At 34.7% G+C, this 19,516-nt stretch overlaps 1 protein-coding gene across 1 annotated transcript in view; it reads left to right on the forward strand.

The window, feature by feature from the left end:
• Window positions 1-19,394, forward strand: part of NEMF (nuclear export mediator factor) — a 46,803-nt gene extending 27,409 nt beyond the window's left edge. The window contains exons 18-33 of the mRNA XM_041758531.1: window positions 1,531-1,593; window positions 7,007-7,119; window positions 8,537-8,594; window positions 9,030-9,088; window positions 9,175-9,295; window positions 10,611-10,890; window positions 11,878-11,920; window positions 12,068-12,117; window positions 13,715-13,868; window positions 14,758-14,835; window positions 15,178-15,375; window positions 16,793-16,825; window positions 17,646-17,746; window positions 17,839-17,882; window positions 17,966-18,045; window positions 18,323-19,394. Coding sequence (XP_041614465.1) covers window positions 1,531-1,593; window positions 7,007-7,119; window positions 8,537-8,594; window positions 9,030-9,088; window positions 9,175-9,295; window positions 10,611-10,890; window positions 11,878-11,920; window positions 12,068-12,117; window positions 13,715-13,868; window positions 14,758-14,835; window positions 15,178-15,375; window positions 16,793-16,825; window positions 17,646-17,746; window positions 17,839-17,882; window positions 17,966-18,045; window positions 18,323-18,400 — 1,553 coding nt within the window. The 3' untranslated portion in view covers window positions 18,401-19,394. The remainder of the gene's footprint in view (window positions 1-1,530; window positions 1,594-7,006; window positions 7,120-8,536; window positions 8,595-9,029; window positions 9,089-9,174; window positions 9,296-10,610; window positions 10,891-11,877; window positions 11,921-12,067; window positions 12,118-13,714; window positions 13,869-14,757; window positions 14,836-15,177; window positions 15,376-16,792; window positions 16,826-17,645; window positions 17,747-17,838; window positions 17,883-17,965; window positions 18,046-18,322) is intronic.
• The last annotated feature ends 122 nt before the right edge of the window (window positions 19,395-19,516 follow it).

Consider the following 19,516-nt stretch of genomic DNA (forward strand, 5'->3'; position numbering starts at 1 on the left):
GAGTTTCATCTTGATGGTTTATGGTTTGTTGAATTTCTGCTTTGACGCTTAATTCTCATTTTAAGTGAACAGTCCTAAAATAGTACTGCTGAACTAATCTGTGGTATTAGACTTTTGATTCTCTGCTACATTAACAAAATAGCTTTCAATCTTCCAAAGTCATTGTACCTAAAATTTTAAAGGCTTAATTTTTTAGTGCTGAAGTTTTAAACTTTTTTTTTTTTTTCACATTTAGAAATAGGACCTAAGCCCTTTGGTGTAAGACTTCTCATTTATTTTTGTTTGCTGATAACTACTGCCTCATTGTGGTTGAACCCTCAGTGTGGGTACCTGAAATCAGTAGTCAGAGCTAATTTGAATCCGCTGAACATCCCAAACCAGGAAGGAAGCAACAGGTATCCCGTTATTACATGGTGCTCAGAGCTTGGTCTCCTGTCTTCTGTAGCACTGTTCATTGTGAGCTGAGCCTTTCTTGGAGCAGTATGAGTTTTTCTCTTTTTTGAGTTTCACACCCCATACAAACTGTCATGGCAAGCAATGGCTGCTCATTTTAGCTGTTAGGAATCATGTACTTTACTTTTCCCTTAAAAAAAGAGGAAAGATCTCACTTCTCCATTTGTTTGTTCATTAGGTTATTCTTTGGTATCGCACACTTAGAATATAACTCAAAGCTCTCATTGTGGCTTACAAGCCTCTTGGCTTCTTTTCTAGCCTAATTTCTTAACAGTCTTCCCTTCTGACTGCTTCTCTTCATACATGTCAAACATCCCTGGTTCTCAGGACCTTTACATTTTCTAGGATGACTCCTCTGTTCCATGTGTCTTTCACCCTCCAGCAGAAAGGCCTAGACTGGCTTACATGGTAACTCAGCAAGTTTCAGAGAAAGAGAAAAAGCACACAGGACTATTAAGACCTAGGCTGAGAACTGGCACTTGGTCACAGCTGCTACATTGTGGCCAAGGCAGGTCATGGTGCAGGCTCAGATTCAATGGATGGGAAAATGACTCCACCTCTTGAAGAGAAGCTTCAGGCTCATAGAGCAAAGAAGTATGGATAACAAGGAAGAGAGGAACTGACCATTTTTGTAATCTACCATATTAGCATGGCTTTCTTATACAGAAGCCTGTAAGAGCTCTCCTAGGGGTAGGAAATGGACTTTCACTTATGCCTTCTTATACTCTTTGGATTTTGAACCCATAAAATCCATTTAAAAAAAGAAAGAGGGATCCCTGGGTGGTGCAGTGGTTTGGCGCCTGCCTTTGGCCCGGGGCACGATCCTGGGGACCTGGGATCGAGTCCCACGTCGAGCTCCCGGTGCATGGAGCCAGCTTCTCCCTCTGCCTGTGTCTCTGCCTCTCTCTTTCTCTCTGTGTGTGACTATCATGAATAAATAAATAAAATCTTTAAAAAGAAAGAAAGAAGAAAGAAAGAAAGAGAAAGAAAGAAAGAAAGAGAAAGAAAAGAAAAAGAAAATAAAAGAAAAGAAAAAAGAAAGATGGCTTAAAGCATTATTTCTCATTTGTCTTTAAGGGGACATTTATGTACATGCTGATCTTCATGGAGCTACTAGCTGTGTAATTAAGAATCCAACAGGTAATATATTTCTCTTTATTATTCAGAACTTTAATTCCTTAATTTAAAATATTTTTAGTATAAGATAAAAATTGTTAATAGAGATAAAGGACAATTTATAATGATAAAAGGGTCAATTCATCAATAAGATATAACTATTATAAACACATATGCAACCAACAATAGAGCCGTAGAAGTAGCCATGAAACAAAATCTGATAGAATTGAAGGGAGAAATAGTCAACAGTAATAATTCAGGACTTTGATACTTTTAATCATGGATAGAATAATTAGATACAAGATCAACAAGGAAATAGAAGATTCAAACAACACTGTAGATTAACTAGACCTAACACATATCACTGGTATCCTTCCCTAACAAAAATAGACTTACTCATTCTTCTCAAGTGCATCTGGTGTGTTTTCTAGGCTAGACCATGTAATAGTTTATAAGACAAGTCTTAATAAATTTAAAGCTACTAAAATCACGCAAAGTAAGCTTTCTGACCATAATGGAGTGCATTTAGAAACCACTAATAGATGAAAACTTCAAAAATTCAAAAAAAAAAATTCACAGATATATGGAAATGTTAAATGTTAAAGTGGCTTCTTTAACTGAAGAAGGAACTTTTCCCTGTGATAAAAATTAGATCTGTAGTCTATATCTGGAGCATTTATAAAATACCTTAGGAAGTCGCATTTGCTAAAGAGGAAAGGGATTGTGAGGGCATGCTATACATATAGTTGTATTGCAACAAATTAAATGACCTAGATGAGACAGGTTCATTCCTTGAAAGACACAAACTACCAAAACTGACTCAAGGATAAATAGAAAATTGAAACCAACCTATAACAAGTATTACTTTTCAAAAGAGTAATAATAAAAAAACAACAAATCCAAAACAAAAAACTTGCTCACAAAGAAAATTCTAGGCCCAGACAGCTTCACTGGTGAATTCTACCAAACTTTTAAAGATTGAACACAAATCCTTCACAAACTCTTCCAAAAAATAGAAGAGATGGGAAAACTTCCTAATTCATTCTATAAGGCCAGTTTTACTCTAATAACAAAACCAGACAAAGACATCACAAGAATTGAAAACTATAGACCAATATTGCTTATGAATAGACACAAAAATCCTCCACAAAATATTAGAAAGCCAAATCCAGCAGTATATTAAAAGGATTGTACACCATGACAAAGTGGGATTTATCCCAGGAATGCAAGGTTAGTTTAATATATGAAAATTAATCAATATAATAGAGCATATTAATAGAGTAAAGGACAAAAATCACATGATCATCTCAACTGACACAGAAAAGGCCTTTGGCAAAAATCCAGCATCCATTTGTGATATAGAAGGGATCTTTCTCAATTTGTAAAGAGCATTTATGAAAAACCCACAGCTGTTATCAAACTTAATAGTGAAAGACTGAAAACTTTCCCCTTAAAGTCAGGAACAAGATAAACATGTCTGTTGTTGTCATTTCTTTTCAACCTTTTATGGAGGTTCTAAATAGGCCGTTAGGCAATAAAAAGAAATAAAATATATCTACATTGGTAAAGAACAAGTAAAACTATCTCCATTTGCAGGTGACTTGATCTTATATATTTAAAACCTCAAGAAACCCACCAAAAATTATTAGTTAATAAACAAGTTTAGAATGTTTGGGATACAAGGTCAACATATAAAAGTCAGTTGTATTTCTTTTTTTTTTAATTTATTTGAGAGAGGGAGAGTGTGCACACACATGAGTGGGAGAAGGAGCAGAGTGAGAGAATCTTCAAGCAGAGTCCCTGCTGAGTATCACAGAGCTGAATGGAGGGCTTGATTTCACAACCCAGGAGATTATGATCTGAGCCGGAACCAAGAGTTAGATGCTTAACCAACTGAGCCACATAGGTGCCTCAAGTCAATTGTATTTCTGTACACTCACAGTGAACAATACTAATGTAAACTAATAAAACATTCATTTATAATAGCATTAAAAAGAATAAAATACTTAAATTTACTAAAAAGAAATGTAAGACCTATACTCCAAACAAAAAACATCACTGAAAGAAATTTTAAAAGACTTAAATAAATGGAAAGACTTCTAGTGTTTATGGAAGTTTTAATGTTGTTCTAATGGCAGTACTTCCCATATTAATCTATAGGTTTGATGCAATTTCTCTCAAAATTCCAGATACTTTTTTTTTTTTTTTTTTTTTTTTTTGCAGAGATGGATAAGTTGATCCTAAAACTCACATAGAAATGCAAAGGACCTATGTTGACCAAATCATTTTTAAAAATGAAGAACTAAACAAAAATAAAAATTTTTAAAAATGAAGAACAAAATTATAGGACTTATACTTCCTGATTTCAAAACCTACAAAGCAATAGTGATAAAGACAATGAAGTATTGTTATGAGGAGGGACAAATAGATCACTGAAGAAAATTGAGATTCCTCTTTTATAGTCTGTTGACTTTGAACAAGTGTATGAAAACCATTCAATGGGGATAGAATAATGTTATCAACAAATGGTGTTTGGACTACTAATATCCATGTACTAAAGAATAAAGTTAGACCCCTGCTTTACATCGTTTATGAAAATTAACTCAAACGCATCAAAAACCTAAACTTAAAAGCTAAAACTATAAAACTGTTAGAAGAAAATAAGGCATACATTTCATAATGAATCATGAAATCATTTCTTAGACATCAAAAGCATAAACAACCAAAGAAAAACAAGTAAATTGGACTTAACATTAAGAGCTTTTCTTCAGGGGATCCCTGGATGGCACAGCGGTTTGGCACCTGCCTTTGGCCCAGGGCGCGATCCTGGAGACCCGGGATCGAGTCCCACATCGGGCTCCCAGTGCATGGAGCCTGCTTCTCCCTCTGCCTATGTCTCTGCCTCTCTTTCTCTCTCTCTGTGACTATCATAAATAAATAAAAATTTAAAAAATTTTTAAAAAAATAAAGCTTTTCTTCAAAGGACACTATCAAGAAAATAAAAAGACTACCCACAGAATGAGAGAAAATATTGGCAAATCATTTATCTGTTAAAAAACCAGTATCCAAAGAACTCTTAAGTCTGAACAATAGAAGGAAAAAAAGACAAAAACAATTTAAAAATGACAAAGGGTTCAAATAGATGTTTCTCCAAAGATATAAGAATGGCTAATAAGCACATGGTAAGATCTTCAGCATCATTCAATAGGGAAATGCAAATAAAAATCACAATGAGATACAACTTCATACCCAATAGAATAGTTATAATGAAAAAATATACAAAACAAGTGTTGCTAAGAATATAGAGATGGAACCCTTGTATACTGCTAGTAGAAATGGAAAATGATGCAGCTGCTGTAGAATAGCGTTTGGTGGTTCCTCAAAAAGTTGAACATAGAATTTACCATGTGACCTAGCAATTCCACTCCTAGGTTGGTTTTTGTTTTGTTTTGTTTTAAAATTTTATTTATTCATGAGAGACATAGAGAGGCAAAGACACTAGCAGAGGGAGAATGGAATATCATTCAGTCTTAAAAAAGAGATGAAGTACAGATAATTGCTCTAACAAGTAAGAAGCCAGACACACATGATTTTGTTGATATGAAATTCCAAAGTAGGCAAATCCATAGAGACTGAGTATATTTGTGGTTATCAGGGGCTGGAAAAGTGGGGAATGACTATTAACAGATACAGGATTTCTTTGAGGGATAAAAATGTTCCAGAGTTAGTGGTAATGGTTATATAGCTTTATGAATATACTAAAAACCACTGGATTATATACTTTAAATAGGTGAATTTTATGGTGTGTAAATTATATATCCCAATTAAAAGATATTTGAAATCTAACTATAGAGGGTCACCTGGGTAGCTCAGCGGTTGAGCATCTGCCTTCGGCTCAGGTTGTAATCCCGGGGTCTGGGATCAAGTCCTGCATCGGGCTCCTCATGGGGAGCCTGCTTCTCCCTTTGCTTATGTCTCTGCCTCTCCCTGTGTCTCTCATGAATAAATAAATAAAATGTTTTTAAAATGGGGAAATCTAACTGTAGGGATATATTATTAATGTGCTTTTCATTTTGACAATTTAGGTGATCTTAATAATTCTGGAAGTCTTCAAACTTTGAATAGATTTCTCTATATTATTTCTGGAATGAAGTTAGAGTATTGATGTAATAAGTGAGAGGGTCTTTCTTCTCTGATTTATTCACTTAGACTATTTAGAAGCCTGCTTTGTAAATATATTATTGTTGTTGGTTTATTTTTTTTTATCTAATTTTATTTTAATGCTAGTATGGCTAACATACAGTGTTATGTAGGTTTCAGTTGTACAATTAGTGATTCAACAGTTCTGTGTATTATTCAGTGCTCATTAACATAAGTGTACTCTTATCCTCTTCACCTATTTCATCCGTCCTTCTACCCAACTCCCCTCTGGTAACCATGTTTGTTCTCTATAGTTAAGAATCTGTTTTTTGGTTTGTCTCCCTTTTTTCCTTTGTTCGTTTGTCTCTTAAATTCCATGTCTGAGTAAAATCATATGGTATTTGTATTTCTCTGGCTTATTTTGCTTAGCATTATACTTTCTAGATCCATCCATGTTCTTGCAAATGGCAAGATTTCACTTTTTCATGACTGAATAATATTCCATTATGTATATATACATGACATCTTTGTCCATTCATCTATTGATGGACACTTGGGCTGCTTCCATAATTTGACTATTATAAATAATGCTACAAGAAACCTGGGGGGCATATATCCTTCTGAATTAGTGTTTTCATTTTCTTTGGGTAAATACCTAGTGGTATGATTACTAGTTCATAGGTTAGTTTTATTTTTAGTTTTTTTGAGGGACCTCCCTACTATTTCCCACAGTAGCTGCACTAGTTTGCATTCCCACCAACAATGCGGAGGAGTTCTTTTTCTCCACATCCTCACCAACACTTATTTCTTGTGGTTTTGATTTTAGCCATTCTAACAGGTGTGAGTGGTACTTCATTGTGGTTTGGTTTACATTTCCCTGATGGTGAATGATGTTGTAAACACATTGTTAGTAAAAAAAAAAAAAAAATAGTAACTGGGCAGCCCGGGTGGTTCAGTGGTTTAGTGCCACCTTCAGCCCAGGGCCTGATCCTGGAGACCCAGGATCGAGTCCCACGTCAGGCTCCCTGCATGGAGCCTGCTTCCCCCTATGCCTGTGTCTCTGCCTCTCTCTCTCTCTCTCTCTCTCTCTGTCTCTCTGTCTCTCATGAATAAATAATCTTTTAAAAAATAAAAATAATAAAATTAAAAAATAGTAACGATGTAATGCTGAAATTAAAATGTGGTATCAGTGTTCAATTTGTAAGAGGATCAGATCTGTCATGCTGCATGTGATTTTCATATCTTGCTCTGTATAAAGTCTATACTTGGGTACTGAAGCATTGTAATGTTTTTACAGGAGAACCCATTCCCCCTCGGACCTTGACAGAAGCAGGCACAATGGCACTTTGCTACAGTGCTGCTTGGGATGCACGAGTCATCACCAGTGCTTGGTGGGTGTACCATCATCAGGTAATAAGGGCTGTCATCCTTTTTCTTAATTTATTAAGAGCTGTTGTGTACTGGGTACCTGGGTGGCTTAGTAGGTTAAGCGTCTGACTTTTGATCTCTGACTCTTGATCTCTGCACAGGTCTTGATCTCAGGGTTGTGGGTTCAGGCCCCACATTGGGCTCCCCAAAAATAAGAAATAAAAGAGCTATTGTGTACAAAATTTTGAGGATATAGATGTGAACAAGGCAAAGTACCTACTTTGATTGAGCTAACATTTTGATGGTGGAGAAAAATACCTTCTGGTAACAAGCACTGTAAAATTTTTTCTTTAAAGCAGAGTAGGCAGTAGAGAGTGTTAGGGGCTACTATTTTGAATGAAGTATCACAAGAGGCCTTTCTAGGAAGGTAAGATTTGGGCAGATACCTAAATGAAGAGAGCGAATAATTCATGCAGTTACACAAGATGACCAGTGTTCCAATTATGACTGGCATACTGACCTAAAAGATCTTTCTCCTCTTCATATTTGTTGGAATTTTCTGATCTCTCTTTAACCCTTCCTGGAAAATAGCTATATCCGGTGTTTTTTTTATTCACTTGGTTTTAGTAATTATCCTTCTTTGTGGTTAATTCTATTTTACTTGATGACAATTCACTCCACACTTCACTCCTTTTACAAGGCCCTAAAGCTATGCAGCAAGATAAAGAATTCAATACATTATTCTCCCTTAGGTTCATTTTACATCTATTTATATGCATTATTTTCTAATGTGCTGTGATAATGTATTTTCAGAAAATTAATATCATTTCTGAGATTATATTTTTTGCCTCAGTACTATTATAAGTGTGGTTTTAATTCTTTTATTGAATAGGTTTTTTTTAAGAGTGAAATTAGTGTGCTTTTACTCCCTCCAGTAACTATAACAAAGGTACTCTCAGATTTGGGAGTTTCACAGATAACATAAAATATTAAAATATTGGCAATTATCTTATTTTGCCAAATTAGAATATATTTTTAAAAATCTACTGTCTTCTTTATTTCCTAAAATGGAAGATTATTTACTGCCCCCAAAAATAGTATCTCAGGAAAGGATTTTATTTAATAGATATAGTTTTAGGAAATATAGCTTTATGATATAAGCTTATTAAACTACCCTTCTTTTTCTCATTACATCTCAAACCAGAGGAAACGTCTGGACAAATTCTGACTCTAATCCATTGCATTTGAAAACTTTTGGTGTAGTGTATCCATTATTTCTTTTCTTACTGCCAAAGGTATACCTGTCTTTGAAAAGATATTTCAGCATTGGGAATTTCTACTAAATTACAAACTTTTTAAGAGACAGTGCTGTTTATTTGAATATGATTTGACTTTCTTAAATGAAAATTTTAAAAACATTTCTTAAGACAGTAGTATAATGTGGTGTTGTGTTCTTCAGGTGTCTAAAACAGCACCAACTGGAGAATATTTGACAACAGGAAGCTTCATGATAAGAGGTAATGGCTTGTTGGTAGATTATGGAGACATTACTAATATTTTCAAGAATGGAAGCTATTCTGATTTCATATATGAAATAAGGAATCTTTTGCACTTCTGTGGCAAATTTATCATTTGTCATGTCTTCTCCATATGTATTTTTCTTGATGAGAATGTTCTTTCACATAAAGTTATAAGGGTAAGAATGTATAGCATGACCTTTTTTCTAAAAATAGATTATTTTCAGGGCTTGATTAACCTAAAGATGAGAGCAAATATTCATATTTTTTCTTGTTTAATTCCTGTTCCTATACATAATGCCAAATTCTGTGAATGGGAAATGTTCCTTCATTACAGAGAAATGACAAAATAATATAACCACTGGTGTCAGATAATTTGCAAGCATAAAATGGAAAAAATGAATTTTTAACATTTCTGTTTATTATCTTTTATAGGAAAAAAGAATTTCCTTCCTCCCTCATATCTAATGATGGGGTTTAGTTTCCTCTTTAAGGTATTCTTCAGCTTCTTTGTTATTTTTTTCTGATTTTCATTAGTCTTCTCTAAAGTTCCATCAGTGAAAAAGAACTATTTCCATAGGTAGACGAGTCTTGCGTTTGGAGACATCGGGGTGAACGAAAAGTCAGAGTGCAGGATGAAGACATGGAAACACTGGCAAGTTGCACAAGTGAACTCATATCGGAAGAAATGGAACAACTAGGTAGTTTACAGATTTTAATAAAGTAGCTTATAGTGTTTCCTTTTGTCTAGTTTATCTTCTAAATTTTTTTTTAAGATTTTTTTTATTATTTATTCATGATAGTCATAGAGAGAGGAGAGAGAGGCAGAGACACACAGGCAGAGGGACTCCGGGATCGCGCCCTGGGCCAAAGGCAGGCGCTAAACCGCTGAGCCACCCAGGGATCCCCTATCTTCTAAATTTTTAAAAGATTGTATCTACTTTGGGGTAATTGAAATTTCAAAACAACACTTGCTGTCAGTTTTACTGAATATTGTTTTCGGAAGTGTCAAATGAATTATAAAGTACTTAACTGGATCTGTAACTAATGTACTATATAAGCATATATAGTAAAACCTTGGTATTTAATGGGTCAAATGTAAATGTGTTCAGCAGAAATAGACTTGGGTTTTACAAATCAGCATTTAATTTTAGATTTAAGAATTAGAAGTGATACAAAGATGAGTTTATAACAAGTGTAATTTCTCATATGAGAATTTTCCTTGATTTAATAATATACTTGGTTTAAGTGGAAAGGAACTGTGGTTGCTGGAATAAATTTACCCACCTACCTATAGAGGGAAAGTATGCCCTCTATATTATTTTTACAGTTATTCTCCTGGAGGTCATTGCTTTTTAGGACTAATACTACATTATTTCATTTATGACTACTGTTGCATTACCAGACTTTTTTTTATTATTATTATTTTTACCATGTTCCCAATACTGTACAAAGTTCTCTGTTTACATTATTTTTAATGGAATTCTCACAAACATTTTTGTCAGATAGTGATGGCATCTACTTTTATAGGTGAGGCAGCTAGGAAGTGTTTCTTTTGCAAAAATGTGAATACCTTCTGTGTGCCAGTTATATTACATGTATTGTCTCGTTTCACTATACATGTGCAAGTTACAATAACAGCAGAACTTATGGAATTAATTCTCTTGTCCTCCTTTTTGGAAATACCTAACCAAGACAAGTTAAAGTTTTCATTGTAGCAGTGGTTGCAATGTCCAAGAAATTTATTGTGGTAAAGTATCTTGGAGAGCATTTATTCCAAACAGTTTATGATACAAAAGTATCCTTTTGTCTGAGTACTCTTTGAGGATGATCAGCTCTGTGTGTGTGTGTGTGTGTGTGTGTGTGTGTGTGTGTGTGTGTGTTTCTGTGAGAGAGAGAGAGAGAGTGATCTTTTGGAGAAACAGTCAACAGAATGTTTTTTGGAAGTTTTCAAGATAATCATCTAGCTTTGTTACAGTGGTATTGTTCTGACTTTCTTTTCAATAACTTCTACAGATGGAGGTGACAGTAGCAGTGAGGAAGATAAAGAGGAATCACATGAAACTCCTGTGGAAGTGGAACTCATGACTCAGGTTGACCAAGAGGATATTACTATTCAGAGTGGTGGAGATGAACTAAATGATGAACTAATTCAGGAAGAAAGCTCTGAAGATGAAGGAGAATCTGAAGATGCGGTAAAAGATCAGGAACCTATTGGTGAAATGAAGGATGAAGGGGAAGAAACATTAAATTATCCTGATACTACCATTGACTTGTCCCACCTTCAGTCCCAAAGGTAATTAAAAACTATCATTTTATAGCTGGTAGTGATGGAAGAATTAATCCTTCCAAAATAATACCAAAATTGACTTTAATACTTTCACCCTCTGTAGTTCTACAGTCTTATTATCTTTTCACCATTTTATGGGAGGGGCAGGTAGATCTCTCTAAAGAAATTTCCAGGATCCACGGTAGAAAAATATAGTAAACATAAAAGTGTTAAACATAAAACATAAAAGTAAACATAAAAGTGGGGGCACTTGGGTGGCTCAGTGGTTGAGCATCTGCCTTTGGCTCAGGTCATGATCCTGGGGTCCCAAGATCGAGTCCCACATCAGGCTCCCTGCAGGGAACCTGCTTTTCCCTCTGCCTATGTCTCTGCCTCTCTCTGTGTGTCTTTCATGAATAAATAAGTAAAATCTTTAAAAACAAACAAAAACATAAAAGTGGCCAAAGTAGGTCAAAACAGAAATAAGTACATGACTCTAAATGCCAATAACGTAAGAGAGGCAATTCCACTAAAAAAATTTAAGTGTTTTAATCTTTAAAGTCTTTAAAGATTTTAATCTTTAAAGTTACCAATCACCAAGTAAACAATATCATACTTTTAAAAGCTTTATCACTGGAATAGTTAAAAATAGCTTAGGAGTCAGACCAGAATTGAGTCTTAGGGTGTCCTTGGGCAAGTCACTCTGTGTCTGAGCTTCAGTTTCTTTCTCTGTGAAAATGGAATGTTAACCCCCTTCATAGGGTTTTGGTGAAGATTATACATATATAAAGCACGTGGCAGTGTCTGGCACATAGGTGTTTAGTACATGTCCACTATTTAAGGATATATTTAAAAGTATGAGGTGAGCAATATGATTTTTAAAGATTTTATCAGTATTTGAAAATTTGTAGATTGCCAATTAAGTAATTAAGGATATGATATGGCAATGTGGACTTTGTAAATGAGTCCCTTTTACAAAGGCTAGTAGATGTCTCTTTCTGTTTCTTTTCATAGGTCCCTCCAGAAATTGGCTTCAAAAGAGGAATCTTCTAATATGGTAAGCTATTTTCAAAGTTTTGTGAAGAACATCATGTCTTTCTCAATGAATCATTTTCTACTTTTAATTTTACTTTCTGAAAAATTAATAGTAGTGATGTTATTGTTTGTATTTGCTTGTGTTTTTTTTTTGTTTTAATTTTAATAGAGTGACAGTAAATTACAGAGCCGGAGACATTTGTCGGCCAAGGAAAGAAGGTAAACATATTTGTGTTATCTAACTGGAAAGCATGTAATTTTTTTTTTTTTTTTTTTTTTTTTGGTTAGTGATGATTCAGTTATGACAGATGACTTGGCTGTTCTAAAGACTGCCCTTATTAAAATGACCAATATTTAGCGTAAATCTTGTTTAGTTCTTAAAATTCAACTCTAATAGGTTTTTCTGTTTTAGGGCCCTAGTCTGTCACCACAGTCAATGAGATAGGTCAAGTAACATGGGACAGACCATTTGTTAGATAAATAAGTGCATTAGGGATTGCAGTACATTAAGTAGGCTGGTTCTAGGATAATATTGGCAGGAATAAACAGAATACTTGAAAAAAATAGAATACTTTTTTACTATAACATAGCAGGCCTCAGAAGGCAAACATAAAGGCAGAAGCTGAAGGAAAGGGACAAGTGAGACAACCAGTAAAGGATAAAATAGGCTATAAAGCTAGTAAAGGAGTCTAGGAAGAAACTCTAGAGTGGAATGGACAATAAACCCTTTTATTTGAGAAAGATAGTCATTAAACATTTTCAGCAAACTCTCTAAGGACATGGCACTGTGCTAGATACTGAATATACAAAGAGGTAAGATACAATAAAGTCTGTGCTTTTTAAAGGAGTTTTTGAGTCCTGGATTTAGGAAAGAGCCAAACAGAAGGGATACAGTAGTTCAGGAGTAAGAAATTGCTGTGATTTCAGGTGTTTTGAGAAATACCATCAGAAGTATACTTTACAGATATATTAGGACTTAGGTCAATGAAGATAAGGTCAAAGGTTCCAAGGAGAATTAGCATGAATAAAGCAGGGCAGGGATTTGGAAGTAATATGCATAGTGTTTTGGGGAAATGAGAAGTAGAATGAGGTGAAAGGAACAAAAAGTTCGTGTTTGTGAACTGGTAAATGTTAAGATTGGGAAAGTGAACTTGGACCAAAAGTGGAGAAGTGATTAGAATGATAAGCTAAGTATTTTAGGACTTTATCCTGAAAGTGATGTGAGGAGCACTTTTAGAAGAATTTTAAATGGGAACGTAAGATAGGTAAACAATTAAGGAAGATTAATCTAGATGTTCATGTAGAACAGTTTCTGGGGAAATACAGGAGGAAGGTCTGGGTAATAAGTGATGAGGACCAGGGCTAGGGCAGTGGCACTGAGAATGGAAGAGACTGCACATAAAAAATACCACCCACCGTGATAGGGTTTCCCCCTCCTCCTTAATCTGTGTATCTTTATCCATTTATTTATTCAGCTAACCTGTCAACATTTTATTGAATACCTAAGATCTGCCAAGGCCATGCTGATACAAAGACTACAAATCCCAGTGCCTGGCCATCAAGGTGTCGAGGCTACTGAGTAAGGATAAGTCAGGGGTTGACAGAATGTTAAGCCTGGATGACAGAAAGAATGATAAATCCATGTGAGAAGAGTTTGCAGCTTTTACCTATATGCTGATTTGTGCTTTTATACTGTAGCCTGGTGATTATGAAGTTAAGCAGAAGCCATGATCTTTTACATATTGTAAATGTTCCCCTTATCGTGTAATATTTTAGGGCACTAAGAATTAGATGTTCCCATTTCAATTCTGTTTAGGGAAATGAAGAAGAAAAAGCTTCCAAGTGACTCAGGGGATTTAGAAGTGATAGAGGGAAAGGACAAAGAAAAAGAAAATACTCTACATATTGATACTCATCAGAACACAAGCAAAAGTATCCCAGCTGTGCAGCCAATGAAACGAGGACAAAAGGTAATACAACTTCAAGGTGAACTGTTAAGTTAGTACTCTTTAGTTCACAAATGAAGTTGTGAGGCTCTTAATTTTTTAAAGTGAAACAAAAGATGTAGACAAAAAAATAATCCTATGTGAAACATAGAGATCAGTGTTCATCTAGATAGAAGCTCTCATTTTACACAGAAGAGGAATTAGAAGTATAGATTTTTAGAAGTCTGAATTATCAATCATTTATAGTTAGGAGTTCTTGTGTCCTGTTTAAAGAAATCTTCAGTAGTTTATAAATTCGTTACCTGGGCCCCAGCTAAGGTTAATAAAGACAAAAATCTTTGGAGGTGAGGCCTAGAGGTCTATAGTTTTAAAAATTACTAGGTAATTTGGATGTGTAGCTCACCAGTTTAGTTAACAAAATGCAAAGTCTTAAAAGCCTTTATCCAGCTTTGCTTTTGCTGTCTTGTTTCCTGTTTTTCCTCTATATATAGATCCTGACTTTAACCAAACGCAGGGACTTGCTGTTACTATGCTGTCCTGTCTTTACCTTACAATCCTGTTTTTCCTACATTCCCTGATAGTATAAAATTTACTTAAAGACTTTCAAGTTGTACTTTATTTCTTCCCCACAGTTCTTGCTTAAGCTGAATGAAATCTCTGAATTATCTTCGAAATGTTTGCATTTAGAGTATGTTACGTTAATTTATCCTTATTCTTACAGGTGTCTTCTTTTTCTACCAGATGGTAAATTCTTTGAGGCTGAGGATTAGGGTTTATTCATCATTTTAGTTTCCATATTGTTTATTATAATGGTACCATCTCAGTAAGCATAGGAGTACTTTTTCTTTACAAACGTCTGTTGACATTTTTTAACTGCTGATTTTTTTCCAATGAAAATCTTTTGATTTTGTAGAGTAAGATGAAAAAAATGAAGGAAAAATATAAAGACCAAGATGAAGAAGAACGCGAACTCATCATGAAATTGCTAGGGGTAAGCAACATCTAAAAAAATCTTTTGCTTTTTTTTTTTTTTTTTTTTTTTTTTAAGATTTTTTTCATTTATTCACGAGAGAGACAGAGAGGCAGAGACACAGGCAGAGGGAGAAGCAGGCTCCATGCAGGGAGCCTCATGTGGGACTGATCCCAGAACTCCAGGATTACGCCCTGGGCTGAAGGCAGGTGCCAAACCACTGAGCCACCCAGGGATCCCCTTCTTTTGCTTTTTGAGGGACATCCAGACTATTGTCTATTATATGCTAGGATTTAATATATTTTTTTAAAAATATTGACAATATTGGACATGTTGACATCATTTTACCTTTATGAATTAAAGTCTGCAGGTTCAAATAAAGAAGAAAAAGGGAAGAAGGGGAAGAAAGGAAAAACAAAGGATGAACCTGTGAAGAAACAACCCCAGAAACCTAGAGGTGGACCAAGGGTTTCAGACAGCATAAAGAAAGAAACTCCTTCCCTTGAGGTTGTAACTCATGAGTTACAAGACTTGGCCATAGATGATCCACACGATGACAAGGTAGGGCTACCACACATATGGATGTAGGCTTTTGCTTCATTGATTAGGGTTCCCAAGACATGAGGCTTACAGTGCTAAAAGCAGGACAAGTGGTAACCTTATTCTTAATGGAAAGTCATCTTAGAAATACAACCTAAAAGACTAAATTTCCAGGATAGAAGTGTAAAAATGGCTGTGTTCATAGATGGTAAGTTTTTTACAAGCCTTTAGAAAATAATTTTATGGAGAGGTTTTATTTGATTCTAGTGGGAACTTAGTTATAAGACAATTCAGATTGTCTTAAAAATAAGTAGAAAGTAAATTTGCACTTCTCTAGAATTTTCTATAGGAATATGTGCTGTATTATGTTATATAAGGGCCTATTCAGTTCAAGTGCCTGAAGTTAGCATTTATCCAGTTAAGATAGTGGCCTAATTATTGTATCAACTGAATACAACAAGCACAGCTCTAAGTATATCATCTTGAAATCCAGAGGATTTATTCATAAAACTGGAAAAAATTTGGCCTTACCTGTATTTGTATTTATAGCAGTTAAAGCTTTGGTTAGAATCCTGTGCTCTGTTCAGTGCAGCTCTGTTCAGTGCAGGTAAGGCTTATAGGGGTTCTCAATATGTTACCGTTTTCTTCTTTCCTTGAACAATGTTATTGTTTTATAATGTTACAACTCAAAAAAATGTTATGACTTATTTTGATCCTCAAATTTTTTTTAAAAGATTTTATTTATTCATGAGAGACAGAGAGAGAGAGAGAGGCAGAGAGAAAAGCAGGCCCCATGCAGGGAGCCCAATGTGGGACTCGATCCAGGGACTCCAGGATCACACCCTGAGCCAAAGGCAGATGCTCAACCCCTGAGCCATCCAGGCATCCCTGATCCTCAAATTTTTATACTATTCTCATATCTGTGATTTATTCTATAAACAGACTCAGATATTGAGGTGTTATGAATCATACATTAAAAATCTAGAGATAATCTAAGAAGAGCAAACAAAAGTAAACTTACCTTAATATGTGAAAAATTTATCCTAGAACTATTGAACAGAGACTAAAAAATAAAAGTTCTATTCACCAGGATTCTCCACTTTCCTTTGGCAAACATCAAATTTAGCTGTCATTTTAAAATTACCATTTTACATTGAAAATCGCCATTTTAATTTCCCTATTTTAGCATGTATACCATATGAAAGCTTTAGTTTTTAAACTTCAAATAAGTGCTTTTTCTCTTTGAATGGCATTATTCTCTAAAGTAGTAGATGCACAAATTAATTCAGAGTTTTGGGACACTGAAGAACACAGTTTTGGGGTCCATAACCTGTTAGTTAGATGTGATAGTCTTATTTTTTTTCTCCTCATAGTTTTTAATCATGTGGAATTTCAATTTGTTATATATAGCTGACTTTTAAAATTTTGTTTCGAGCAGGAAGAGCAAGATCTGGATCAACAGGGTAATGAGGTATGATTTTGTGCTGGGGTTCCCTACTATGACACTGACTACAGTCTAGGTCTCAGAGTATTTGATACACAATTTCTAACTACTTAAGACTTCTAAAACAAGATTATAGGCTCTGGAGTCCAACATTCTGGGTTTGAATCCCAACTTTGCTACATCTAACTGCAACCCTGAAGCACTATTTTTTGTGCTTCTGTTTCCTCATTGAGGAGTGGGGATGATTGGTCCCTACCAGGAGAGTGTTGTTTTGAGAATGTACATAAAGCATTTAGAAAAGTCCATGGCACATAGTAAACACTACTTCAGCACCAAGCATCTTGTCTGAGTTGTATTCATGTTGCTAAGACAGCTAATCTTGTAGGCAGCCCACCGAAGGGCAACTGTAAGAAGATACTTCCTTAAGAATAGGCAGATGTCTAGGGGAGGAAAGGCCTAGAAAATCCCCCTCATTGAGAACTACTGGTCTAGCCAAAGTATCAGTCCCATTTCCAGGCAATGGAAATGTATTTGTGGTCTGTACACCATTTTAATCCATAGTAGTTTTCTGCAATGAGAAATATCCAATTTTTTTTCTCCCTTTTCTTAAATGTATTTACAAAGATCATTTTTGAAAATCATTTTTATTTCTCATTATGCTGTACAAAATTATAGCAGTAAGGAATATAAACACCATTAGTCTTAAACTCTTTAGAGCTATAAATATAAAGCAGAGCTGAAAACTATAGGTCTATCAGAAAAAGATAAAAATATGTTGAGATATTAGATTTTTCCTTTTTTAGGACTGGTCTGAATTTTCTAATTGTTTTTGTTTTCCCTTTTTTAGGAAAATCTCTTTGACTCTTTGACAGGGCAGCCACATCCTGAAGATGTATTACTGTTTGCCATTCCAATATGTGCCCCTTACACCACCATGACAAACTATAAGTAAGTCATCTATAGTTTACAAAACCATTCATAAGTCACTATTTGACTTATGAATGGTTTTGTTCAGTAACACATGCAATTCCTCTTTAAAGATACAAAGTGAAACTTACTCCTGGAGTTCAGAAAAAGGGAAAAGGTATGTAAAATTCTTTTAAATTATGATTTTGAACATTTTTTTTTTACTGGACAGAAGTAGATTCTTCTATTTTCTATTTACAGCTGCAAAAACAGCCTTGAATAGTTTCATGCATTCCAAAGAAGCAACAGCAAGAGAAAAAGACTTATTTCGCAGTGTAAAGGTAAAGTATTTCTCTGGAAGTCTGTAGATCGGTGGTGTAGTTAAAAATGTTAGCAGTTGCAATTTTATACTTTCAGTTCTTTATTCAGTAGATGCATGCTGCAGCTATTATTTTGGTAGAAAATGTCTTACTAGAAGCAAGTGTAAAACAAGTAAAATCATTTCAGTTGAAAATTTTGGAAATGCCTTTCTTTTGACAACAGAGGACACAAACTGTCATAAAAGATACATGACCACTATATAGAATGTGAAAATATTCAGCAATTCTCTTTTTTTAGGACACGGATTTATCAAGAAACATTCCTGGCAAAGTCAAAGTGTCTGCACCCAATCTTCTGAATGTAAAAAGGAAATAGCCGAAATGAAATCCTAAAATATTTGAGAAGAGCCAATTTTATAGCCCTTTGGAAGTTCAGAGATGAAAACACCATGTAACAAGACTTCCGCATTTAAAAATGAACTAAACATTGCCTTGCTATATTCGCCAAAAGGACTTCTCCCCCCCCCCCCCTCCCTGGTTTTTTAGAGAGGAAACACTATGATAGGATTTCCTAAAATATTTGTGGACAGTTAAATGCTAATTGTATACATCTGTAGTTATTCTCCTACATTTTCTTGAACTTTGGGAGGTTAATACTAAGTTTTCATTTCATGTTGTAAAGAAACTGAACAGTGAAGTGGCTCAATTGCTTAGACTGTTGACTTGGTAGTCTACCGTATATAACGTCTAATATATCTCTTATGGGCCAGTCACAAGGTTTTTTTTTTCCCCAGTGTGGTGGGGTTGGGGGGTAGACATTTAGGATTAAGTCTTGGAAAGCTTCTGCCTTTACTTACACTTGTCAAAAATATATTAGACCAGATTTAAAATACACATAATTCAGCCTAAGAAAGAACACCTAGAAAAAATTGGTATTGATCATTTCCATGCATTTATACTTCACTTTCATCCTGATTTCTTCTGTGTAATCTCATTCAGTTCTGTATCATTTTATTTTCTACCTCTAGTAATTATCAGCATGTTACAGAGTATCTTAACCTAAGATATCATAAGTGCACTTTTTTAGGCTTATCACTAAAGACTCCTGACCCAGCTCCTCCTCTTCTATCTCCTAACAGAATGGAGAATTAAGTCATACATCAAATTCCATTCTTTTAAAATTTTTACTTCTTAAATGATTAGATGGTAGCTACCTACAGTCAATATGACCACTTGCCCTGCCCCTGTACCAAAGCATTAAGGTCAAAGTACTGAAGAGCTGGTGGTCCTTCCAAACTTAGTCCTATTGAGAATATTTTTCCATTTAAATGTAAAAAAAAAAAAGAAAACTTTGTAATACAGCCTAGTGTTGTAAATACAATAGATTACTCTTGCCACTTGAAAAACTATTAACTTAAAAAGATAACATCACCATTTTGATAGTGGTAGGAATAAGTAGTATAATGTTTCTACAGCTATATATCTGAAGTTA

The sequence above is a fragment of the Vulpes lagopus genome, chromosome 6 (genome assembly GCF_018345385.1).
Source record: "Vulpes lagopus strain Blue_001 chromosome 6, ASM1834538v1, whole genome shotgun sequence".
NCBI classification, from domain to species: Eukaryota; Metazoa; Chordata; class Mammalia; order Carnivora; family Canidae; genus Vulpes; species Vulpes lagopus.